The sequence below is a fragment of the Suncus etruscus genome, chromosome 1 (genome assembly GCF_024139225.1).
Source record: "Suncus etruscus isolate mSunEtr1 chromosome 1, mSunEtr1.pri.cur, whole genome shotgun sequence".
NCBI classification, from domain to species: Eukaryota; Metazoa; Chordata; class Mammalia; order Eulipotyphla; family Soricidae; genus Suncus; species Suncus etruscus.
Window position 1 is genome coordinate 59,851,809 of NC_064848.1, and position 25,755 is coordinate 59,877,563.

At 44.8% G+C, this 25,755-nt stretch overlaps 1 protein-coding gene across 1 annotated transcript in view; it reads left to right on the forward strand.

Annotated features, from left to right (window-relative positions):
• Positions 1-25,755, forward strand: part of UBE2R2 (ubiquitin conjugating enzyme E2 R2) — a 96,829-nt gene continuing 71,074 nt past the window's right edge. The window contains exon 1 of the mRNA XM_049773991.1: positions 1-234. Within this exon, the coding sequence (XP_049629948.1) occupies positions 58-234 (177 nt within the window). The 5' untranslated portion in view covers positions 1-57. The remainder of the gene's footprint in view (positions 235-25,755) is intronic.

Below are 25,755 nucleotides of genomic sequence, written 5' to 3' on the forward strand. Positions count from 1 at the left end.
GGCGCCGGAGCGCGAGGCCGAGGCCGAGGCCGGGCCCGGGCCGGCGGCGCCGCCGCGATGGCCCAGCAGCAGATGACCAGCTCGCAGAAGGCGCTGATGCTCGAGCTCAAGTCGCTGCAGGAGGAGCCGGTGGAGGGCTTCCGGATCACGCTGGTGGACGAGTCCGACCTCTACAACTGGGAGGTGGCCATCTTCGGGCCCCCCAACACCCTCTACGAGGGCGGCTACTTCAAGGTACCCGCACCCGCACCCCGCACTCGCACGCACCCGGGCTCCCCGCCAGCCGACGAACGGACGGAAGAAGCCTCGGCTTGGCTTGGCTTGGCTGTCATGGCATGGCATGGCTTTGCATTGCATTGCATGGCAAGGAAGGCACCCCGGCTCGGGCACGGGCCCCTCGAAAAGGCGAAGGGGCCTCCCTGCCTGCCTGCCTGCCTTTGTGTGCTGGGCCCGGCCGAGCCGAGCCGAGCCAGCCTTGCGGGGCGGAGGGGTGCCCTGGCCCGGCCCCAGAGGGCAGGGTGACCCGCACCGCCTCCCGAAAGGCGCTTGGACCTTTTGCTTTTTAAAACTCCTCTTCGGGGTTGGGGTGTTGGGGTGCCCAGGCGGCGGGGGAGGGGCGGCGGCCTGTCATCCCCGGGGCCGCCTGCCTCCAGTGGGGATGACCCGCCCGGCGCAGGCCTCCCCCCACCCCACCCACCCCACCCCCAGGCTGCGTGCTGGCGTCTTTAGGGGGTGCTTCCGACTTGACTGGGCGTCCCTGGGCAGGCGGTCACGAAGCCCGGAGGAAGCTCCCCTCGGGGGCCCACGAGGTCGTGGGGGGGGCGTCTGCGAGTCCTGGCCATTGTCCACTCGGAGAGATCTTTCCTCGCAAACCCCCTCCTCACCCACCCTCTTCTTTCTATGTGGTTGCTTGCTTCCCAAAATGCCCTTTGTCCTCACCCTGCCATCCACTTCGTGGCCTCTCTACCCCCGCGAAGAAATATCCGGAATTGGGGGCACTGGTCTATAGAAGGGGTATTGAGAGTTTGCCATTTTAGTGGAATGGGGGGGGGCAGACAGAACTGGGAGGCTGTTCTTCTGCTCGGGTGGTCTCAGAGGTGGAAGCAACTGCGGGGAGCTGCTGCTGTTGAGTAGGACGGGCCCCTTGGTGATCTGGGGGACTTGGATTTTCCAATATTTTAGACTAGTGATAATTAGTCTTTCAAGATAATAAGGACTTAAAAAAAAAACCCAATCTGAGATAGAAAATTTGGTGACATTGAGTTGTTTGTTGACTTCTTGTTTACTGTTTCTTTCAGGGACAAAGTAGCAGATTAAAACTTGAATGTTTTTTTTTTTTTTTTTTGTCTTGGTGAACCAGGGATCAAACCTGGGACCTCACTCATGCAAAGGAAAATGAGAGCCACATTTCTGGCCTTGAATAAAAATCCCAATGTTTTTTTACGTACGGGGAAGACAGAGACCCTGAAAATGGATTCTTTCAGGAATCTATCACATTTTACTTTTTTCTTTTCCAGAATTGAAAATAAGAGCCATGAGTCAATCTTTGTTCTGAAGGGAGGGGCTAGCTTGGCAAAAGTTTTAAATCAGCATCTTAGTCATGTAGCAATGATGTGTGCTTTTAGTACGGTCCCATTACTTTTGTTTTCTTACCATTTTAAAGGTAGAAGCATTAGTTTCATGCTTGATGTTTGGTTAGTTTTGCAGAAAATGTAATTGAAGGCCTGGGGTTGTGGTTGCATACCTAGTGAAATCATTTTTGAGACAATATGTCTCAGTTTTTGAGGGGGAGGGTCCAGCGCATCTGGCTCTGCACACAGGAATTAATCTTGAGATAGAACCAAGGTTGGGCACTTGCAAGGCTGTACTACTTTTTCAGCCCCTGTTGTAAAATTATTGTGGAAGAGTTGTGTACACTTATTAACTGTATGCTTTATCTTTGGTTTATTTTTTTATTAATTTTTTTATTTTTGGGGTCACACCCGGCAGCGCTCAGGGGTTTCTCCTGGTTCTACACTCAGAAATCGATCCTGGCAGGCTCCGTGGAACATATGGGATGCCGGGATTCGAACCACCGCCCTTCTGGGTCTAAGGCAAACACCCTACCTCCGGCCCCCTTTATCTTTGTTTTTGTTGTCTTTTCTAACCTTACGAAGTTCAGTATGGGGTGGTCCTGATGGGAACTGGGAGACCGTGTGGTGGCAGGTTTGCTTGGTCTTCTGCAAGCAAAGCATGTATGTATGTGTTTTTGAGCTAGTTCTCTCTCTGTCTCTGTCTCTCTGTCTCTCTCTGTCTCTCTCTGTCTGTCTCTCTCTCTCTCTCTCTCTCTGTCTCTCTCTCTCTCTGTCTCTGTCTCTCTCTCTGTCTCTCTCTGTCTCTGTCTCTCTGTCTCTCTGTCTCTCTGTCTCTCTGTCTCTCTCTCTCTCTCTCTCTCTCTCTCTCTCTCTCTCTCTCTCTCTCACCATATTGGTGAAGGGACTTAAATTCTCTAAGTATCCTGCTACTGGGCCCGGAGAGATAGCACAGTGGCGTTTGCCTTGCAAGCACCCTATCCAGGACCAAAGGTGGTTGGTTCAAATAACGGTGTCCCATATGGTCCCCCGTGCCTGCCAGGAGCTATTTCTGAGCAGACAGCCAGGAGTAACCCCTGAGCACTGCCGGGTGTGACCCAAAAACCAAAAAAAAAAAAAAAAATCTCTAAGTAAACTTTCAGGTTTTTTTTTTTTTTTTTTTTTGCATCATACCTGGTGGCGTTCAGGGGTTACTCCCAGCTCTGTGCTCAGAGGTCGCTCCTGGCAAGCTAGGGGACCATATGGGATGTTGGGATTTGAACAGGGGTCCTTGTGTTGGCCGCGTGCAAGGCAAATGCCTTACCGCTGTGCTCTGGCCCCAACATTCAATTTTTTTTTTTTTTTTTTTGTGATTTTTGGGTCACACCCGGCAGTGCTCAGGGGTTATTCCTGACTCCAGGCTCAGAAATTGCTCCTGGCAGGCACGGGGGACTCTATGGGGCACCGGGATTCGAATCGATGACCTCCTGCATGAAAGGCAAACGCCTTACCTCCATGCTATCTCTCTGGCCCCAACATTCAAATTTTTAATGACATATTGGAAAAGCTATTGCCATATCCACTTTGAGGAATATTATCCTATCAAGTATTTATAGGCACTAGAAAAATTTATTTGTTTGGCCCTTAAACCAAAAACAAGAGTCCAGAGAGATATTTACTTGTCTTAGCCTGGGTCAAATCCCCTGCACCATTTATGATCCCTGAACACCACTAGGTGTGACTCCAAAACAACAGCAAAGAAACTGTGGAAGGAAATAATGGGTTACAAATTGTAAGATTTTTGCTTAAGTAATAGGAAAGGAGTGTGGAGAGAAATCTGGAATAGATAATACTGAAGGATTCTCTATAGCATACACTTAATTTATTTTGGGGTTCTTGGACTACACCTGGTGTTCTGAAGGGTTCTGTACTATGTGGCAGGCATCAAACCCAGGTTAGCGACGTGCAAAGGAAGTAAGTGCCTTACCTCTGGACTATCTCTAAGTCCCTAGCATACACTGATTTTTTTTTTTTTTTTTTTTTTTTTTTTGTCTTTGGGCCACAACTTGCAGCGCTCAAAGGTTATTCCTGGTTCTGGGCTCAGAAATTGCTCTTGGCAGGTTCGGGTTCAGGGAACCATATAGGATGCTGGTGATCGAACCCTGACCCGTCCCGGTTCAGTTGCTTGCAAGGCAAATGACCCACTGCTGTGCTATCCAGCCCTAGCATACACTAATTGAATGGTTATTAAATTTAAACTTCATTCCTATTAAAAAGAAATTTATACTTTTTTTTTCCTTTTTTTGGTGGGGGCATACTCAGCAGTTCTCAAGGCTTACTCCCGACTCTGTGCTCAGGTATCACTTCTGGTGGTGCTTGGGCAATCAGTGTGCAGTGCCAGAATTAAACTTGGGTCTGCCGCATACCACTGCCCAAAATTTCTATTCTTTTTAAATTTTATTTTAACCTTTTTGACAGGTACAGAATATTTGAAAATTCCTAAGTAGATTTTATGTTATTCTTAAATTTTATTCGGTAGTGTTTTCTTCCCTATTGTATGGGTTTTTATCCTAAAAGTTTTTTTTTTTTTTTTTTTCCTATATCCAGCAGGACTCGGGTTTACTCCTGGCTCTGCACTCAGGAACCACTCCTGGCAGTGCTCAGGGGATTATATGGGATGCCAAGGATCAAACCCAGTTTGGCCTTGTGCAAGGAAAGTACCCTACCTGCTGTACTATTGCTCTGCCCCCGCCAACTATATTTTGGGGAGGAGAGATTTATGGCCATGAGTTAAACACATACGCTGGTTATTAGGTCTAAAAACCATTGTTTTTTTTCCCCTACTGCATTTGTTGTAAAACAAGGCTTTTAGTGTGTTCCATTACAGCTGCAATTAAAAGTTGGCACAGAGCTTCCTTTACCACTGTTCTCCCTTATCAAGTGACAGTCTGTGAAATGTTGCTTATAATATGTTAAGTTCTTTATTTTGCATGATAGTTTCTGTAAGTAATTCTTAAATTTTTTATAATATAGCTGTTTTAACTTTTATGTATTTTTAGATTAATAACTGTACTTTTTCTCTAAGAGTTGATACCAAGTTTAAAAATAAACTTGGGGGGCCGGGAAGGTGGCGCTAGAGGTAAGGTGTCTGCCTTGCAAGCGCTAGCGTAGGACAGACCGCGGTTCCATCCCCCAGCGTCCCATATGGTCTCCCCAAGCCAGGCGCGATTTCTGAGCGCATAGCCAGGAGTAACCCCTGAGCGTCAAACGGGTGTGGCCCAAAAACAAAAACAAAAAAAATAAAAAAAAATAAAAATAAACTTGGGACAGGGTCGGAGAGATAGCATGGAGGTAGGGCATTTGCCTTGCACACAGAAGGACGGCGATTCAAATCCCGGCATCCCGTATGGTCTCCCGAGCCTGCCAGGAGCGACTTCTGAGTGTAGAGCCAGGAGTAACCCCTGAGCGCTGCCGGGTGTGACCCAAAAACCAAACCAAACTAAAAACGTAAAACAAAAACTTGGGGGACCAGAGTGATAGCACAATGGGTAGGGCTTTTGCCTTGCATGTGGCTGACCCGGGACGGACCCGAGTTCCATTCCCGATATCCTATATGGTCCCTCAAGCCTGCCAGGAGCAACCTTTGAGTGCAGCCACAGAGTAACCCTCGTGGCCAAACACCAAAAAAAAAAAAAAAAAAAAAGAATTACTCCTTTTGGTGTTCAGGGGACCTTATTGGCTGCTTTGGATTGAACACGACAAATTGCATGGTTGTTCTCCAAGCACTGACAGGAAGAAGTCCCAGAGCTTTGAGCCAGTAGTAGATATTGATCACTGCTGAATGTTGTACTCTTTCTTTTCCTCCAAAAAAAGTTGGCCTCTGCTCTCTAGCACTGCCTACTGTATTTAGTATTAAGTACACACCCCTCCCCTATTATTTTCACTGGTGACTCCCATTACCACTGGGCTAGAGCAGCCATTGCATCACTGGCCCAAGCATGGAACCATATGGCTTGATTGGTTATTTAAGTATTGTGCGATAGTTCCAGTCCACCTGAATATTGCTTGGGAGTTTCCCTTCCATTAAAAAGTTGATCAATTGATTATTTTTATCTGGAAACTTTGGTTCTCCACATAAAATAAGCATTTAAAATATTTACTTTTGGATTTTGAGGACATACTTGTTAGGTTGTGCTCTGGGGTCCTTCCTGTCTGCCCAGGGGACCATTTATAGTGACTGAGATTAAACCAAGTTTGACTAAAGCTGCTTATGCAAGACAATGCCTTACCCTCCTGTATATCTTTTGGGCCCCTGTACTTTTTTTTTTTTTTTTTTTTTTTTTTTTTTGGTTTTTGGGCCACACCCAGTAACGCTCAGGGGTTACTCCTGGCTATGCGCTCAGAAGTTGCTCCTGGCTTGGGGGACCATATGGGACACCGGGGGATCGAACCGCGGTCCGTCCAAGGCTAGCGCTGGCAAGGCAGGCACCTTACCTTTAGCGCCACCGCCCGGCCCCCCCCCTGTACTTTTTTTGTTACATCTGGCAGTTCTCAGGGCTTACACCTGGTTCTGCACTCAAGCCACACTCAAGTGTGCTTGGGGTACTATTGAACCCAGGCCCACTATGTGCAAGGTAAATGCCCTACCTATTCTAACTCCTGCATTAAAAAAAAAAAAATTATTGTTTTGGGCCACATCTTGGCTCTGAGCTCAGGGATCATTCCTGGCAGGGGTTGGTGAATCAATCATGGAGCATGCCCAGGATTAAACCTGGGTTAGCTGCATTCAAGTTCAATCCTCAGCTTCCCATATGGTCCCCTGAGCTTGCCAGAAGTGATTTCTGAGTGCAGAGCTATGATTAACCCATAAGCACCACTGGGTGTGGCCCAAAAACCATAAAAAAAATGAAAAATTATAAATATCATGCTGTTTCTTGAAAATTTTGTTTTTGGGGGTCAGAGAGATAGCATGGAGGTAAGGCATTTGCCTTTCATGCAGAAGGATGGTGGTTCAAATCCCGGCATCCCATATGGTCCCCTGTGCCTTCCAGGGGTGATTTCTGAGCATAGAGCCAGGAGTAACCCCTGAGTGGTGCTGGGTGTGACCCAAAAACCAAAAAAAAAAAAAATTTGTTTTCGGTAAGGAGGGGATGTTTAAGTCATATCTGAGTGTTCAGGGCTAACTTTTTTTTTGTTTTGTTTTTGGACCACACCCAGTGGCACTCGGGTTACTCCTGGCTCTGCTCTCAGAAATTGCTCTGGCAGGCTGGGGGACCATATGGGATGTTGGGAAATGAACAGATCCATCCTGGGTCAGCTGCGTGCAAGGCAGATGTCCTACTGCTGTGTAATCTCTCCCACCCCGAAGGCTGTCTTCTGCTTCTCTGCTCAGCCATCACTCTTGGTGCTTAGGGGCCATATGTAGCACCCTGGATCAAAAACCTGGATTGGCCATGCACAATGCAAACAAACACCTTACTCCTGTACTCCCTTTCAGCCCTAAAAATAAACAATTTTATAATAGTCTCTCAGTTAAAAATTTTTTTTTTTTTTTTTGGTTTTTAGGTCACATCCGGGTTATTCCTGGCTCTACTCTCAGAAATTGCTCCTGGCAGGCTGGGGGACCTTCTGGAATGCCAGGATTCAAACAAACCATTGTCCTTCTGCATGCAAGGCAAATGCCCTACCTCTATGTTATCTCTCTGGCCCCCTACAAATTCTTACAATGGGGGACTAGAGCTGGAGTTTAGCAGTAGAGCACTTCCCTTAAAGATCCTGGGTTCTTCTGTCCACAGCATTGCCAAGAAAGGTAGGGCCTGGGAGATAGTACAGCTGGTAGTCACTTGCGTTGCATACAACTGACCTGCAGATAGTACAGCTGGTAGCCAAGTACCCTGCACATGACTGAGCTGGGTTCTGATTCCAGCATCCCGTATAGTCCCCCAAGCAACTCAAGAAGTAATTCCTGAGTGCAGAGTCAATAGTAACTCTTGAGAATCACCGGGTGTGGCCCCAAACCAAGACAAAATGGGGCAGAATGATAGATGGTACAGCTTGCCTTGAATGTGGCTGACCCAAATGGTATGTCCCAAGTGTAGAGCCAGAGGCCAGAGCAATAGTTTAATGGTAGGGCGTTTGCTGTGCATGCCGCCCTTCTGGGTTTGATTTGACCCCAGCATCTCCCTAGCCCGTTAGGAGTGATTTCTGAGTACAGAGCTAGGAGTAAGCCCTGAGCTGGGTTTGGCCCCAAAACAGAAACAAAACAAAATAAAAACAAGTGTAGAGCCAGGAGTAACCCCTGAGCACTGTTGGGTGTGGCTCTAAAAGCAAACTAAAATAAAACAAGACAAAGCAGTACAAGGGGCTGGAGAGGTTATAGAATGTGTAAGGCAAAATATTTTACTGTATTTTCTGTCAAATATGATGACCAGGCGTATAAGACGACCCCCTAGTTTTACAGTTAAGACATAGGTTCAAAGGTTATACTGTAATAGGCTTCCTCTCTAACTCTGGCCAATCTGAGCAGGCTTTTTACAGTGTAGATTCGGTACAGAACATTGTTTTTTTGGGGGGGTTTTTGGGCCACACCCGGCGGTGTTCAGGGGTTACTCCTGGCTGTTTACTCAGAAATAGCTCCTGGCAGGCACAGGGGACCATATGGGACACCAGGATTCGAACCAACCACCTTAGGTCCTGGATCGGCTGCTAGCAAGGCAAACACCGCTGTGCTATCTCTCCAGGCCCCAGAACATTGTTTAATTTGCATGCATAAAAAGGCTGCTTAGATTGGCCGAGTTAGAGAGGCTGTCCAAGCAGCCTTGCAGTGATTGGTGTGGGATCCAGTTGGAAAATTCGTTTTGTGGCAATATTCAGACAATTTTCGTTTAGCGGCATATTGAAACATTTTTCAGGATATATTCAGCGTATAAGACGACCCCCGATTTTCGGTTGACCTTTTTTTGTTTCAAAAGTCGTCTTATATGCCAGAAAATACAGTAGATCAGTGGTAAAATAATTACTTTGGCATGTATGAGACCCTGCCTTTGATTTTTGTTTGTTTGTTTGGTTTTGGGCCACACTCAGCTGTGCTCAAGACTTAATCCTGGCTCTGCACTCAATCATCATTCCTGGATGGTTTGATGGACCATATGGAGTGTCCAGGATTGATTTTAAGTTCGCTGCATGCAAGGCAAATGGCCTTCCTGCTGTCTACTATCAATCCAGCCCCTAAGACCCTGCATTTAGTCACTGGCACTATGAAAAAAGTTGATGGAACATTTTTTTTTTTTTTTTTTTGGTTTTTGGGTCACACCCGGCGGTGCTCAGGGGTGACTCCTGGCTGTCTGCTCAGAAATAGCTCCTGGCAGGCATGGGGGACCATATGGGACACCGGGATTCGAACCAACCACCTTTGGTCCTGGATCGGCTGCTTGCAAGGCAAACGCCGCTGTGCTATCTCTCCCGGCTCCGATGGAACATTTTATAAAAAGTCATTTATAGGGCCCAGAGAGATAGCACAGCGGTGTTTGCCTTGCAAGCAGCTGATCCAGGACCAAAGGTGGTTGGTTCGAATCCCGGTGTCCCATATGGTCCCCCATGCCTGCCAGGAGCTATTTCTGAGCAGACAGCCAGGAGTCACCCCTGAGTACCTCCATGTGTGGCCTAAAAACCAAAAAAAAAAAAAAAGTCATTTATAAATTTTTGGGGGCCATACCTAGTGGCGCTCAGAGGTTACTCTTGGCTCTGTGCCCAGAAATCGCTCCTGGTGATTGCCGTATGATGGCGATCTCATCATATGGGATGCTATGGATCAAACCCAGGTCCTTTCCAGGTAGGCCACATGCAAGGCAGATGCCCTACCCATTGTGCTATCACTTTGGTCCCAAATTATTTAAAATTTTACATAAGGGTGTGTAAATTACAGGGGTAAGGTATTTGCCTTGCATTCTTGCTTTGATTTCAGGTACTGTATATTGTCCCTTGAACACTAGGAATGAACCCTGACCAGAAAACCAGGAGTAAGTCTTGAATACTGCTGGAATGTTGCCCCTTTCTCCTCCTCAAAATAAAAATAAATAATTGTTTGAGTCTAAAAAACATGGGACCAGGGGCCAGAGCTATAACACAGCAGGTAGGATGTTTTCCTTAAACACAGATGACCCACGTTCAATCCCATATGGTTCTTCATACCTGCCCAGAGTAATTTCTGAGCCAAGACCCAGGAATAACTCCTAAGCCTCTCTGGGTGTGGCTTCAAAACAAACAAAACAAAAAAAGGTCATAAGACCAGAGAGAGAGAGATGATACCTAGCGAGTGAGTAGGGTGCTTTCTTACCCAGATTCAATCCCAGTACCCCATATGGTCCCCCAAGCCTGCCAGGAGTGATACCTGAGCACAGTGGTAGGAATAAACCCTGAGATGTAGCCCCCAAAACAAACCAAAAACCAAAATAAAAGCAAAAGAAATATAAGTCTAAGGAAATTAGTTTTAGAATTTGAATAGGAAGGAACTATATGGAGCTTATGGGAAATGAAATTGTCTCTAGGAGAAAGACATTTCATTACTGAGTGATTTCACATCTATAAATATTTATAAAAGTACACATTTATATGTGTACGTTATTATTATTATTATTATTACTTTATTTTATTTATTTTTTGGTTTTTGAGTCACACCGGCAGTGCTCAGGGGTTACTCCTGGCTCCACTCTCAGAAATCGCTCCTGACAGGCACAGGGGACCATATGGGACGACGAGATTCAAACCAATGACCTTCTGCATGAAAGGCAAACGCCTTACCTCCATGCTGTCTCTCCGGCCCCATGTGTACATTATTTTTATATTTTTCCCACACCTGGATGTGGTCAGGGCTTTCCTCCTATCTGCACATTTTTTGTTTGTTTTAGGTTTTTGGGCCACACTCATCAGCACTTGGGTTACTCCTGGCTCTGCAGTCAGTAATCACTCCTGGCTGGCTCAAAGGATTATATAGGATGCCAAGGATAGAACTGGGATTGGTGGCATGTAAGGCAAGCACCCTACACAGCTGTGCTATTGCTCCGGACCCTGTCTCTGCACCTCTATCACTAAAGGTGGGGCTTAGGACCGTATAGGATGATAAAACCTGCTTTGACCAAGTGCAAGACAAGTGCTCTACCCTCAGTATTATCTGTTTAGCCTCTCTCCTTTGTATATAATGTAAGGAAGTAAAACTGATTACTTAAAATACAGTAAGGTAGGGCCCGGAGAGATAGCACAGCGGTGTTTGCCTTGCAAACGGCTGATCCAGGACCAAAGGTGGTTGGTTCGAATCCCGGTGTCCCATATGGTCCCCCGTGCCTGCCAGGAGCTATTTCTGAGCAGACAGCCAGGAGTAACCCCTGAGCAATGCCGGGTGTGACCCAAAAACCAAAAAAAAAAAAAATACAGTAAGGTAGACATTGACTGTAAGGTATCTTCGCTGTTAATTTTGCTGGGTATTTGTGAATCCAAGAACAGTCCCCAGAATGAGAAATTACTTCCCATCCCCTTGTCCCCTTTTGGGGAAAGACCTTGGTAATATTTATCCACAGCAAATAATAATCCACACAGACAAGAAGGATAGGGTGTAAAAGATTGGGCAAAGAGAGCCAGAGAATCCAACTCCACAGCGCCCCACCTGGGAGGGCTAGGTGGGGCAATAGTCACAGAACAATCCTAAGGAAACACTTTTATATACAACAATTCCAAGGATAATCTTATGGAAACTTTTTCATATACTACAATTGACAACTGAGGTTACTTGAAAGCAAGCAAGTGGGAAGCAAAGGGTTGAAGAGATTTGAGGGGAAGCAGTTGCTGCTAAATGAGATATAGCTCAAAGGGTTGGTTATCATAGCATTTAGCACTGCATGGTTCCCATTGCACTGTACTCCCAGAAATACCAATCTGGGAGTAGCCCCCAGCACCACTGGATGTGACCTAGAAACAAAACAAAACAACAGCCATAACCAAAAAACTACAAGGAACTCATTACCACCACCATAATATAGGAGTTGGGAGACTGTACAATGGGCTCTAGCATGTTTTTCCTCTTGAGGCTTCCGGGTTCATCTTGGCACTGTATGCTTTCCTGAGCATTGTCAGGAGTGACTCTCAAGAATTTTCCTTAAAGTAGTGCCTGAACACTGCTGGGTGTAGACTTGAACCAAAAAATAGAAATTTTAAAACATCTGAAATGACAGTGAGAGAATGGATAGGCATTACATTTTTTTTTAAAGGATTTTTGGCCACACAAGGTGGTGTTTATGGCTCAAATACCTGGAGGTCTTATAGGGACTGGAATGCTAGGGATTGAACCTGGGTTGGCTGTGTGCAAGGCAAAGTAGTGCTGTGTTCTCTCTGGCTACATTCTTTGCGGGGGAGGGTGTCACATCTGGCAGTGCTAGGGCTACTTTTGACTCTGCTCAGGGATCAGTTGTGATGGGGTGAGGACCATACGGGGTGCTGGAGATCAAATTCAGGTTTGCCAAATTTATTAACTTGGCATTTATATTAATTTATTAATACAATATTGAATTATGGCTTTATTTTTATTTTTTATTTTTTGTTTTTGGGCCACACCCGGCGGTGCTCAGGGGTTACTCCTGGCTGTCTGCTCAGAAATAGCTCCTGGCAGGCATGGGGGACCATATGGGACACCGGGATTCGGCTGCTTGCAAGGCAAACACCGCTGTGCTATCTCTCCGGGCCCTGTATTTTCTTGTTTTTGTTTTTGTTTTTGTTTTGTTTTTTGGTCACACCTGGCAGCGCTCAGGGGTTACTCCTGGCTCTATGCTCAGAAATCTCTCCTGGCAGGCTCGGGGACCATATGGGATGCCGGGGTTTGAACTTATTTGTAGGCTGTATTTTCGTTTCATTTCTTTTTATTTTAAACTTTTATTGATCGATTGATTGGTTTTTGGGCCGCACTCAGTATCGCTTAGGGGGTTACTCCTGGCTCTGCACTCAGAAATCACTCCTGGCAGGCTTGGGACCATATGGGATGCTGGGACTCGAACCACTGTCCTTCTGATTGCAAGGCAAACGCCTTACCTCCATGCTATCTCTCTGGCCCCATTTCTAATTCTTGTTTTTAACACCCTTTTTTTTTTATTTGGTCTTATATATATAATCTTTATTTAAACATCTTGATTAAAAATATGATTGTGATTAGGTTTCAGTCATGTTAAGAACACCCCACTTCACCAGTACAATATTCCCACCACCAATGTCCCAAATCTCTCTCCATCCCCACCCCACCTGCCTTATATAACTTTGATATTGACTCCTTTTTTTTTTTTTTTGGTTTTTGGTTTTTGGTTTTTGGGCCACACCCTGCGTTGCTCAGGGGTTACTCCTGGCTTTCTGCTCAGAAATAGCTCCTGGCAGGCACGGGGACCATGTGGGACACCGGGATTGAACCAACCACCTTTGGTCCTGGATCGGCTGCTTGCAAGGCAAACGCCGCTGTGCTATCTCTTTGGGCCCTGATATTGACTTCTTTTTCAATGAGTCTTGGGTAAATAACTTATCCTAATCTATGGACTGCTTTTTTTTTTTTTTTTTTTTTGGGCCACACCCGGTAATGCTCAGGGGTTACTCCTGGCTATGTGCTCAGAAGTTGCTCCTGGCTTGGGGGACCATATGGGACACCGGGGGATCGAACCGCGGTCCGTTCAAGGCTAGCGCAGGCAAGGCAGGCACCTTACCTTTAGCACCACCGCCCGGCCCCTTGGACTGCTTTTGGTTCCTGCTCATCATTTCCTTTAAGTTGCAGAAATTTCTTTATATAATACCGTTTATTAACCACTTGCTTGGTTAGTGGTGTTTCAACCTGGAAGGTGCCTTTAGTTTCATTGTCATGGAGAGTTCTGGCTATGTTTTCCTCTATGTACCTTATGAACTTAGGTCTGATACCAAGGTCTTCAATACATTTTGATTTGACTTTTGTGCATGGTGTTAAAAAGAGGTCTGAGTTCAATTTTTTTTTTTTTCATATAGATGACCAGTTTTTCTAGTATCACTTGGTAAAGAGGCTTTTCCTTTTATTCCATTTTATATTTTTGCTTCCTTTATTATGAGGTCTATCTCAAGACATTCAAGTCTCTGAGGATCTGAGGGTCTGTGTTTATTCCAAGTTTATTCCAATACCATGCTGTTTTTTGATTTTTTTTTTTTGGTTTGGTTGTTTACAGTTTTTGGGCCACATCTGGCAGCACTCTGGTTTTGTGCAGAAATCACTCCTTGGGGGCTGGAGTGATAGCACAGTGGATAGGGCGTTTGTCTTACATGAGGCTGACCCAGGTTCTATCTCCAGCATCCATATGGTTGCTCAAGCCTGCCAGGAGTAACCTCTGAATGCCACTGGGTGTGGCCCAAAAACAAACAAACAAACAAACAAACAAAAAACAGAGAGGAAAAAAAAAAAGAAAAATTACTCCTGGCAGTCTCAGGGATATGAGATGTCTGGGATTAAACTTGAGTTTAGGGGCCGGAGAGATAGCACAGCGGTAGGGCATTTGCCTTGCACGCAGCCGAGCCAGGACAGAAGGTGGTTTGAATCCTGGCATCCCATATGGTCCCCCATGCCTGCCAGGAGCGATTTCTGAGCACAGAGCCAGGAGTAACCCTTGAGAGCTGCTTGGTGTGACCCAAAGATTAACCCCCCCACACACACAAAAAAAGAGCCTAGGTTTGCCACATGCAAGGTAAACACCCTACCTGCTGTGCTATCTGGCCCCTACTATGCTGTTTTAATGACTATAGTACAGTTTGATTTTGGGGAAAGTGATGCCTCCCATCTTTTGTTTGTTTGTTTGTTTGGGGGCCACACCCGGAGGTGCTCAGGGGTTACTCCTGGCTATCTGCTCAGAAATAGCTCCTGGCAGGCACTGGGCCATATGGGATGCCGGGATTCCAACCAACAACCTTAGGTCCTGGATCAGCTGCTTGCAAGACAAATACCGCTGTGCTATCTCTGGCCCCGCCTCCCATCTTTTTAATCCCAAGGATTACTTTAGATATTTGGGGAGGCCTATTGTTCTATATGAATTTCAGGAGTTTTTGATCTATTTCTTTGAGAAATGGCATGTGTATCCTTATAGGGACTATTGAATTCTTACAATGCTTTGGAAATATTGCCATTTTAATGATATTAATCCTCCTAGTCCATGAGCAAGCAATGATTTGATTTCCTTGTATCCTCTTATTTTTATTTATTTATTTATTTATTTGGTTTTTGGGCCACACCCGTTTGACGCTCAGGGGTTAGTCCTGGCTATTCGCTCAGAAATCGCCCCTGGCTTGGGGGGACCATATGGGATGCCGGGGGATCGAACCACAGTTCGTCCTGCGCTAGCGCTTGCAAGGCAGACGCCTTACCTCTAGTGCCACCTTCCCAGCCCTGTATCCTCTTATTTCTTGAAGTAGTGTTTTGTATTTTTCTTTTCTTTGTATAGATCTTTCACCTGTTTAAATTGATTTGAAAGTAATTTTTTTTGGGGGGGGGGTCACACCCGACAGCGCACAGGGGTTATTCCTAGCTCTACACTCAGAAATCACTCCTTGGGGGCTTGGGGGACCATAAGGGGTGCTGAGATTCGAACCACTATCTGTCATGTGTTGGCTGCTTGCAAGGCAAAAACGCCTTACTGCTGTGCTATGTTTCCAGCCTAATGTTTTTTTTAATATTATTTTTTTTTTTTTTTTTTTTTTTTTGTGGTTTTTGGGTCACACCCGGCAGTGCTCAGGGGTTACTCCTGGCTCCATGCTCAGAAATTGCTCCTGGCAGGCACAGGGGACCATATGGGATGCTGGGATTCGAACCGATGACCTCTTGCATGAAAGGCAAACGCTTTACCTCCATGCTATCTCTCCAGCCCCTAATATTATTTTATATAACATTTATATATATATATATATATATTGGTTTTTGGGCCACACCCGGCGGTGCTCAGGGGTTACTCCTGGCTGTCTGCTCAGAAATAGCTCCAGGCAGGCTCGGGGGACCATATGGGACACCGGGATTCGAACCAACCATCTTTGGTCCTGGATCGGCTGCTTGCAAGGCAAACACCGCTGTGCTATCTCTCCGGGCCCTAATATATTTTATATTTAAAGAATATATATATTTAAAGAAAATACATCACATAGTTGACATAGTTGATCATACCTTTGATTCCAGATAAATGAAAGCAAAGTTATTGAAAAAATAAATAAAAAGAGGGCCGGAGATATAACATGGAGGCAAGGCATGACTTGCATGCAGAAAGTCGGTGGTTCGAATCCTGGCATCTTATATGGTCCCCAGAGCCTGCCAGGAGCGATTTCTGAGCGTAGAGCCAGGAGTAACCCTGAGCGGCACTGGGTGTGACCCAAAAACCAAAAAAAAAAAAAAAAAAAAGAAAAAGAAAAAGAAGGGGCCAGAGAGATGGCACAGCAGCGTTTGCCTTGCAAGCAGGTGACCCAGGACCTAAGGTGGTTGGTTCAAATCCCGGCGTCCCATATGGCTCCTGTGCCTGCCAGGAGCTATTTTTGAGCAGATAAGCCAGGAGTAACCCCTGTACACTGCCGGATATGGCCCAAAAACCAAAAAAAGAAAAAAAAGAAAGAAAGAAAAATTAGGGAGCTGGATCGATAGCACAGAAGGTAGGGCTTTTGCCTTGGATGCAGCTGACCTGGGTTCAATCCCTAGCATCTCATATGATCCTGAGTGCAAAGCCTAGAGTAGACTTTCAGTGCTGCCAGGTGTGGCCCCAAAACCAAAAATAAATAAAAAAGAAACAGAAACAGGAAAGTTTAACAATAAAGGAAAAATTAAAAGTACAGTGGTAAGCACATTTGTGAAAATTACTGTATCTCCAATGATCATTAATACAATGATAAAGTATATTAAGCTCTTGTTAACCTTTCATTTTATTAAATTGGTGTGTTTCTGTAAGGATGATAGCATCAAACAAATGAAGTTGTCCAGAAATTCAAAGCACTATTACTGATACTGAAACTATAGGGGCATATACTCAGCTGCCAGGTCTCCAGAAGATGAGGAAGATGTGGGGGAGGGCTCCCAAAAGCTCTGGTGGTATCAGCCCCCAAACCCATGTCCCTGAAGTTTGGTCAGATTGGTGTCCCAAAGGGAATTGTAGGAGGGTGATGAGCCAGGGCCATTGGAAAAACAGTGATTCTGGTTGATGGAGGCAGCAGGTGTGGCTTTGGCCCACCCTCTCCTCTCAAGATAGCCAGCTTTCTGCTGCGTGGGCTGGTATACCCATGATTTAAAAGACTTTTCTTTGGACATGTTTTATTGAATACTGTAAATCAAACATGATTTTATTAACTCACTAACAGCAAATGGTTTTCCTTGGTATGCTAACAAATGAGCTATTCATAAACTTAGTTTGATTGCACTTTTGCTTTTTAGCTTATGAAGAAATTCTGTGATGAGAATATATCATTTAAACTTTATAATTTTCCTGACAATTGCTTTTTGTGAGTTGGGGATTATTGTAATGAGAGATACCTATAATTTGTATGCATATTGTAGTCATTTAGCAAAATTACAGTTTTCATTGCATAATACTTTACACCTATATTGATAAGAAAACATATTCCATGTGTCTTTGTATATCACATTTGAAGTGCAGTTTTCTTTGTCTTGTTTTGACAATAATGATTTATATACAGATAAAGTATCAAAGGTAAATAAGTAAGTGGCTCTCATAATACTGTCTTTTTGGTTGTTGTTGTTTTTTTCTGGGGGGGTCACACCCGGCAGTGCTCAGGAGTTTCTTCTGGCTCTCTGCTCAGAAATTGCTCCTGGCAGGCTTGGGGGACCTTATGGGATGCCAGGATTCAAATCACCATCCTTCTGCATGCCTTACCTCGAACTATCTCTCTGGCCCACTCATAATACTGTTGGTTATAACATCACTGCAGTTTGTAGTGAGTTTTGTAGCAGTGTACAGCTATGTGCATTTTTTGCCTTTTTGGGGTACATTTTATGAACTTTTTTGCTTTTTTGGGGGGTTGGGTAAGGCCCACACCTGCAGATGCTCAGGATTTACTCTTGGGGGATCTTATTGGGTACCAGGGATCCAATGGAGATTGACTGGTTGCAAAACAGCTCTAACTTTGGTACTTTCACACACAACCCAGTTTTTCTTTTTCTTTTTCTTTGTTTGTTTGTTTTCGAGTCATACCTGACAATACTCGGGTTACTCCTGGCCTGCACTCAGAAATCACCCCTGACAGGCACGGGGGACCACATGGGATGCTGAGAATCGAATCACTGTCCTTCTGCATGCAAGGCAAACACCCTATCTCCATTCTATCTCTCCGGCCCCATAACTCAGTTTTTCTTAGGATGGGGCCAGACCTATCAGTGCTCAGATCTTACTCTGACTCTGTACTTGGGGATCACCCCCACATTTTTTTTTTTTGGTCTTTAGGCCACACCCTGCAGTTCTCAGGGATTACTCCTGACTCTGTGCTCAGAAATTGCTCCAGGCAAGTCCATATGGGGGGACCATATGGGATGCTGGGTTTTGAACTACCATCCGTCCTAGATCAGCTGCATGCAAGCCGCTGTGTTATCTCTCTGGCCCCAACTCTCCCAATTCATGATAATGAAATTTATTTAAAAAGCAATGCATAATTAGCTTATCAATTTTTTCATGTAAAATTATTATTATTGTTATTTTGTTTTTTGTTTTTTTGGGTCACACCCGGCAGCACTCAGGAGTTACTCCTGGCTCTATGCTCAGAAATCACTCCCGGCAGGCTCGGGGGACCATATGGGATGCCGGGATTCAAACCAACGACCTTCTGCATGAAAGACAAATGCCTTACCTCCATTCTATCTCTCTGGCCCCCGTAAAATTATTTCTTATACTTTTTGGATAGTAACCCACAGGTTGAATTAAGAAATCTTTCCAAACCATACTAGTTTCCATTGTTTATAACCAGTTTCTGGATTTGCTTTAAATCAGTCTTCTTTTCTCACAGAGTTAAAAAGTTGTTGAGAGTTGAGTTTCAGTCATATATAACTCCCATCATATACAAGTGTTCATTTCCTACCACCAATTTTCCCAGTTACCCTTTCACTCCCATCCCCAGCCTATCCTTATGGCAGATGTATTTCTTCTCTTTCTCCCTGTCTCCCTTTCTGTCTCCCTTCCTCCTTTTCTATCTCCCTCCCTCGCTGTTCCTTCCCTCCTTCCTTCCCACCCCTTTTTTTTTTTTTTTTTTTTTTTTTTTTAGGTACTGTGATTTGGAATACTGTTACTGAAGAGGTATCATACATATCACTTTACTACTTTTTAGTTCCCAGTTTTTACCCAGAGTGATCATGTTCAACTGTATGTGTTTTTTTCTGATTTGTGTTTTGTTTTGGGCCACAGTCAGTGGCACCCAGGGGTTACTCCTGACTCTGCACTCAGAAATTACTCCTGGCAGGCTCTGGGGACCACATGTTACGCTGTGGTCAGACGCTTGCAAAGCAAGCACCCTACCTACTCTTCTGTCTCTCCTGCCCTTTATCATCTGTCTTTTTTTTTTTTTTTCTTAACGCTTGCACCACATCTCCGGCCCCTTGTCATCTGTTTTAACTTCACTTTCCACCCATCAGAAATTGCTCCTGGGGCTGGAGAGATAGCATGGAGGTAAGGCGTTTGCCTTTCATGCAGAATGTCATTGGTTCGAATCCGGCATCCTGAATCCGGAATCCGAGCCTGCGGGGGGGTGGGGTGGGGTGATTTCTGAGCGTAGAGCCAGGAGTAGCCCCTGAGCACTGCCAGGTGTGACCCCCCCAAAAAAAACAAACAAACAAAAAACAAAAACGAAAAGAAATTGCTCCTGGCAGGCTCAGGAGACCATGTGGGATGCCGGGAATCGAATCTGGGTCCATCCAAGGTCAGCAAGGCAAATGCTCTACTGCTGTGCTATCACTCCAATCCTTAAAAGCAATATATGTGGGGCCAGGAAGGTGGCGCCAGAGTTAAGGTGTATGCCTTGCAAGCACTAGCGTAGGATGGACTGCAGTTTGATCCCCTGGTGTCCCATATGGTCCCCCCAAGCCAGGGGTGATTTCTGAGTGCATAGCCAGGAGTAACCCCTGAGCGTCAAACAGGTGTGGCCCAAACCCCCCCCCCCCAAAAAAAAGCAATATATGTATGCATGTATATTGCTTAGGGTTACTTCTGGCTATATGCTCAGAAATCACCCCTGGCTTGGGGGGGGACCATATGGGACGCCTGAGGATCGAATTGTGATCCGTCCTAGGTTAGCGCATGCAAGGCAAACACCCTACTGACTGCGCCACCACTCTGACCCCCAAACCAGTATTTTTTTTATTGTTGATTATATATTGTACCCCCCTCATTTGCTGCTCTTCTTTTGATGACATGGGTGTGTGTGGGATCATATACACCTTTAGTTGTGGTGCTCACTGGGATCGTATATAGCTTAGTTGTAGTGCTTGCATGCCTGCTGCTTTGTGGTCACACATTCTTTCAGTTCTGCACATTATGGTTTGAATTTTCATTTGAGTTGTTGGGAGTGAGGCTCCCATGTGATCATTAGTATGATTATACATCTTTAGTTATGATCCTTACAGGGAGGGGGGTGTCACATAGCTTTTAGTTAAGGACCTTGGTGGATAGGTGGATAGAGGGAGGGAAGGAGAAAAAGGAAGAGGAAGAAGAAAAAAAAAAGACAAGAAATTTTCTGCAGTGCTAGGGGTCCAAGACAGCAGAGTTGCCTGAACCACAATTATTGTATATGGTTGACAAAAGAGTATCAAACCTGTAATTTCATCCTTGCAAGGTAGTTACCTACTCTTTGTCACTGAGTCACCTAACAATGTTCTTTCATTTTGTTTTGTTAGTTGTGGTGCACACCCTGTGGGCTTAGGCATCACTAGGACTACTTACTGTTAGCAGTGTGGAGTGGAGGCCTGCAGTACAGGTATTGAACATATGCCAGGAGTGTGCTCTAACTAAAGCAGTGCTTGCATTTGAAATGTTTTCTTTCAGCTTTAAAGAACTGTTTGCTAGTGGTTTGTATTTCAAATCTGCTGGCTTTACCAAATTTGACGTTTTGTTTGCCAGAAAATATCTAAATTATTTTTTTTTGGCAGGTTGGGTATAGAATTTTAGGTTGACCTCACCCCCTGGCCCCCCTCCCCCTGGCCCCCCTCCTCTTCTTAGCCCTCCAAACTTGTGATTTTGTTGTCTCTTGGCTTTTTTACTTTGCCTCTCCCCCACTTCATCTAGCTCTGTTTAGATTTCTTGGGCTATACGCATCTATCTGCTAAGGGCTTACTCCTGGCCATGCTGGGGATCAAACCTGGATCAGCAACATGTAAGGAAAGCACCTTTTTCTCTAATTTGTTCAGCCCATTTAACATTCTTCCCCATATGTACTAATATTTATTTCTATGATGTGGTGAGAACATTTAAATATTACACTTTGTAGCTTGCTTTATTTTGGTTTTAGGCTCATAACCTCTGATGCTTAGGGTATACTCTCACTGGTACTTGGTACTGTACTGGAATTTGAACCTGGTCCTCCTGTATGTAAAGTATGAGTATTAGTACTATTTTTTGGAGGCCACATCCAGTGACGCTCAGGGGTTACTCCTGGCTCTGTGCTCAGAAATCACCCCTGGCAGTTTGGGGGACCATATGGGATGCTGGGAATCGAACCAGGGTCTTTCTGGATTAGACCGAGTTCAAAGTAGATGCCCTATTGCTGTGCTATGGCTTTAGCCCTATCCAGGACTTTTTAAATATTTTCCCTCCCCCTTTTTTTTTATTTTGGATTTTGAGTCACACCTGCCAGTGCTCAGGGGTTACTCCTGGCTCTATGCTCAGAAATCGCTCCTGGCAGGCTCAGGATCATATGGGGTGCTGGAATTTGAACTGATGACCTTCTGCATGAAAGGCAAACGCCTTACCTCCATGCTATCTCTCTGGCCTCACAACCCCTTTTTTGCCCAAGAAGAACAAATGCTTCCAAAAATACTTCTGATTCACTACACAGTAAAATTAAATTTTTTTTTGGTTTTTGGGCCACACCCGGCGTTGCTCAGGGGTTACTCCTGGCTGTCTGCTCAGAAATAGCTCCTGGCAGGCACGGGGGACCATATGGGACACCGGGATTCGAACCAACCACCTTTGGTCCTGGATCGGCTGCTTGCAAGGCAAACGCCACTGTGCTATCTCTCCGGGCCCGTAAAATTAAATTTTGAATTAAATTTTGGTATTTTATATTCAGAAATGAGTCAGTGAAGTAAAAGCTTTTGTGATTTTTTTTTTTCCCCCTGCCCAATACATTGAGCTAAAAACTCAGTTTAAGCAGCGAGGCACTAGCCATTCTGCTATTCTTTCAGGCCCTGTTCTATACACTTTAAAGAGAGCCAAGGAGATACCTCAAAATACTAGCACATAGGGGGCTGGAGAGAAAGCAGAGCAGTAGGGGATTTGCCTTGCACGTGGCCTGCCACGAGCGATTTTTTTTTTGTTTCTTTTTTTTTTTTTTTTTTTTTTTGGTTTTTGGGCCACACCCGGTAACGCTCAGGGGTTACTCCTGGCTATGTGCTCAGAAGTTGCTCCTGGCTTGGGGGACTATATGGGACACCGGGGGATCGAACCACGGTCCGTCCAAGGCTAGCACAGGCAAGGCAGGCACCTTACCTTTAGCGCCACTGCCCGGCCCCTCTTTTTTTGTTTTTTGGGTCACACCCGACATCGCTCATGGGTTACTCCTGGCTCTATACTCAGAAATTGCTCCTGGAAGGCTCGGGGGACCATATGGGATGCTGGGACTCAAACCAATGACCTTCTGCACGAAAGGCAAATGCCTTAACCTTCATGCTATCTCTCCGGCCCCGCCATGAGCGATTTCTGAGCGCAGAGCCAGGAGTAACAACCAAAAAAAAAAAAAAGGTCCTAGATATATGTTTGCAGGCATATAGTCCCAAATTCAGGTTCCTGGTATGTCTCAAATGTTTTAAACAATTCTGGAAAGGCTACTACTGTTTGTGATCCTTGGTACTATAGTGGTTTTCAGTTACACTACAGCCAGGTGTGTGTGTGCAACTATCCTACAGTCATTGCAACAACATTAACAAACAAAGGAGTAGGAAAATTAAAAAAAGAACTGTCAAAGTGTAGGATAGTGCAGCAAGTATGGCATTTGCCTTTCATATGGCCAACCAGATTTGATCCTTGGCACTCTGTAGAGGAAGCCTCATACACCAATCCTCCTGGGATTGAGGAACTCATGCCTGGAAGGTAAGGTACGTGGTTACAGGAAATAATTCAGATAGGTTAGGGAGATAAACAGGTACAGGAACTTCCACCATAAGCTATATGCCAGCAGTCAAAAGGGCACCAGTGGCAGACAGGCAAGCTGTGGGCCAAAACCAGAAGTCACTCTGACCTGAGGTCTGTATTGGGAACACTAGGAGTGTTATTCCCCTGCCCCCTTCCCGCCAATGGGTGGAGAACAGGTAGGGTTAGGGTACGGGGCCAATCCAGAGGTTCCAGGACAAGCACATACAAAGAAAAAATATCCTGAATTGGTTGAAAACTGGTTACTTCATCAGCAGCATCCCACAGTTTCCTGGACCTTGCTAGAAGTGACCCCTGAGTACCATTGGGTATGGTCCTAAAACACATACCCCTCCAAAAAAAAAAATCTAAGGAAAACAAGGAGAAAACCCAAAACAACATTGAGTTAATTTTTGGGAAGGATATAAAGTGTACATAAATAACTTCCTCCTTCCCCCACACAAATAGTGGCACATTTAATCTGCATCATTTTCTTTGATATATATTATTTATTTATTTATTTTTGGTTTTTGGGTCACATCTGGCAGCGCTCAGGGGTTACTTCTGGCTCTACCCTCAGAAATTGCTCTGGCAGGCTGGGGGGACCATATGGGATGCTAGGATTTGAACCACCGTCCTTCTGCATGCAAGGCAAACGCCTATTTCCATGCTATCTCTCCGGTCCTCCTATATATTTTTTTCTATATAATATCCTCATCTTTGGAGTTTTTCTTTTTTCTTTTTTTTAATCTTTGGAGTTTTTTTTTTTTTTTTTTTTTTTTTTGGTTTTTGGGCCACACCCGGTAACGCTCAGGGGTTACTCCTGGCTATGCGCTCAGAAGTCGCTCCTGGCTTGGGGGACCATACCATATGGGACGCCGGGGGATCGAACCGCAGTCCGTCTCCTAGGCTAGCGCAGGTAAGGCAGGCACCTTACCTCCAGCGCCACCGCCCGGCCCCAATCTTTGGAGTTTTTGCACACTTTTCCTTTAGTTATTTTTCTCATACATTGTCGTCCATCTGCCCCTTTTGTTTTTGGGCTATGTATGCTTGTGTTTCTGGCTCCTTGCTAGAAGCAAGATCTCTCCTGGTGGTTCTTGGGACCTACCCCGGTTGGGATCTAACCTGGTTGGCTACATGTAAAAAGGCAAGTGCCTTATTGCTGTATTATCTCTTCCATGCACATTTAGGTTTGTTGCTAAGTAATTATCCCTTATTCTTTCTATTTTACTGAACTATAACATTTCCTTCGTGCTTTTATTTATTTTTTGGGAGAGGTTGTAGGGTGCCTCTTAAGCAGTGGTCAGAGGGCACAAAAACCACTCCTCACTACTCATTATTGATTAATCAAACTAGAAAATTTAGTGGTAGGACCTAGTTATGCTCAGGAACCATGCAGTGCTATGGATTAAACTGGGTCTCTGCACTAGCAAGGTATATTTCTTTGACTACTAAGCTATCTTTTGGACCCTTAGTTTCTCATATAGTTGTATGTGGGAACATGTTCAACTTTATTGTATTAATTTGCTTTAAAAAATACTTATTTATTTTCAGGGCCAGAGCGATAGATAGCACAGTGTGTAGGCAGGTGTTTGTCTTGCATGTGGCTGACACGGGACCCAACCCGGGTTTGATCCCTGCCATTTTATATGGATCCCTGAGCCTGAGTGCAGAGCCAAGAGTAACACAAGCGCTGTTGGGTATGGTCAAAAACCAAAAACATTTTTATGTATTTTGCGTGAGGATGGCCTCCCAAGTGGTTTTAAGGAGGTCTGGGCCTCTCTGGTAATTTTTGGTTTACTAGTGGTGGTTAAGTGTGCAAGAGTTTGAGGATGTGATGCTACTTGGGTTCTGTAATGTAATGTCTGCTTGGGGAATCATGTGGTGCTGGGAATTGAACCTATATCATTAAATGCTTTTCTATTTTTGGGCCTCCATAGCTGTTCCCCTATTCTTTTATTGTTAAATAGGCTGGAGATGTTGTACAGGAGTAAGGTTCTTGCCTCATATATCGCTGACCTGGGTTTGATAAGGCACCACATATCGTCCCACCTGAGCACTGCCAGGTGTGGTTCTCTCCTCCCCCAAAGATTTTTTTACTAAGATACTGATTCATGTTGAATGTTTTTGTTTTTGTTTTTTGGGGGTCACACCCTGCAGTGCTCAGGGGTTACTCTTGGCTCTATACTCAGAAATCACTCTTGGCAGGCTTGGGGGACCAAATGGGATGCCGGGATTTGAACCACAGTCTTTCTGCATGCAAGGCAAACGCCTTACCTCCATGCTGTCTCTCCGGCCCTCATGTTGAATTTTTGCATGTTTTTTCAACATTAGTGATTGACAAGTGTCTACTAATTATAATCATTAAGCCATTTGTTAATATTGTGACCTGGTAGTGTTATTACTTAAGGGATATGGTTATTAGAAGTTTAGGAAGATGGAGAAGAGTCTCACTTGGTTGATATAATATTGATTGGAGCTGAATCACTTGTACACATGTACGAAAACAGTCTAATGGACCAAGCAATTTTCAGGCTAAGAGGATCCTAAGCGTATATGAGAAAATTGAGCTCAAATGACTAGAGTACATGCTTTAAATGCAGGAGCCTTGTTTGTTTCCTGGTACACATGGTCCCCTTATCTGGGAGTAGCTCCTATACACTGCTGGATATGATCTCCAAACCAAGGAATCAGTAATTTAACAAATTATTGATTTATTATCAATACAGTTATTAACAAAAGTAATAAAGAAATATGAGAAAATTATCTAACTTTTTTGAATTACAAAGATAAAAACTGCTGATGATTGACTAGTATGTGCCCAACCCTGTGCTACGTAGATTGTATATCTTTTG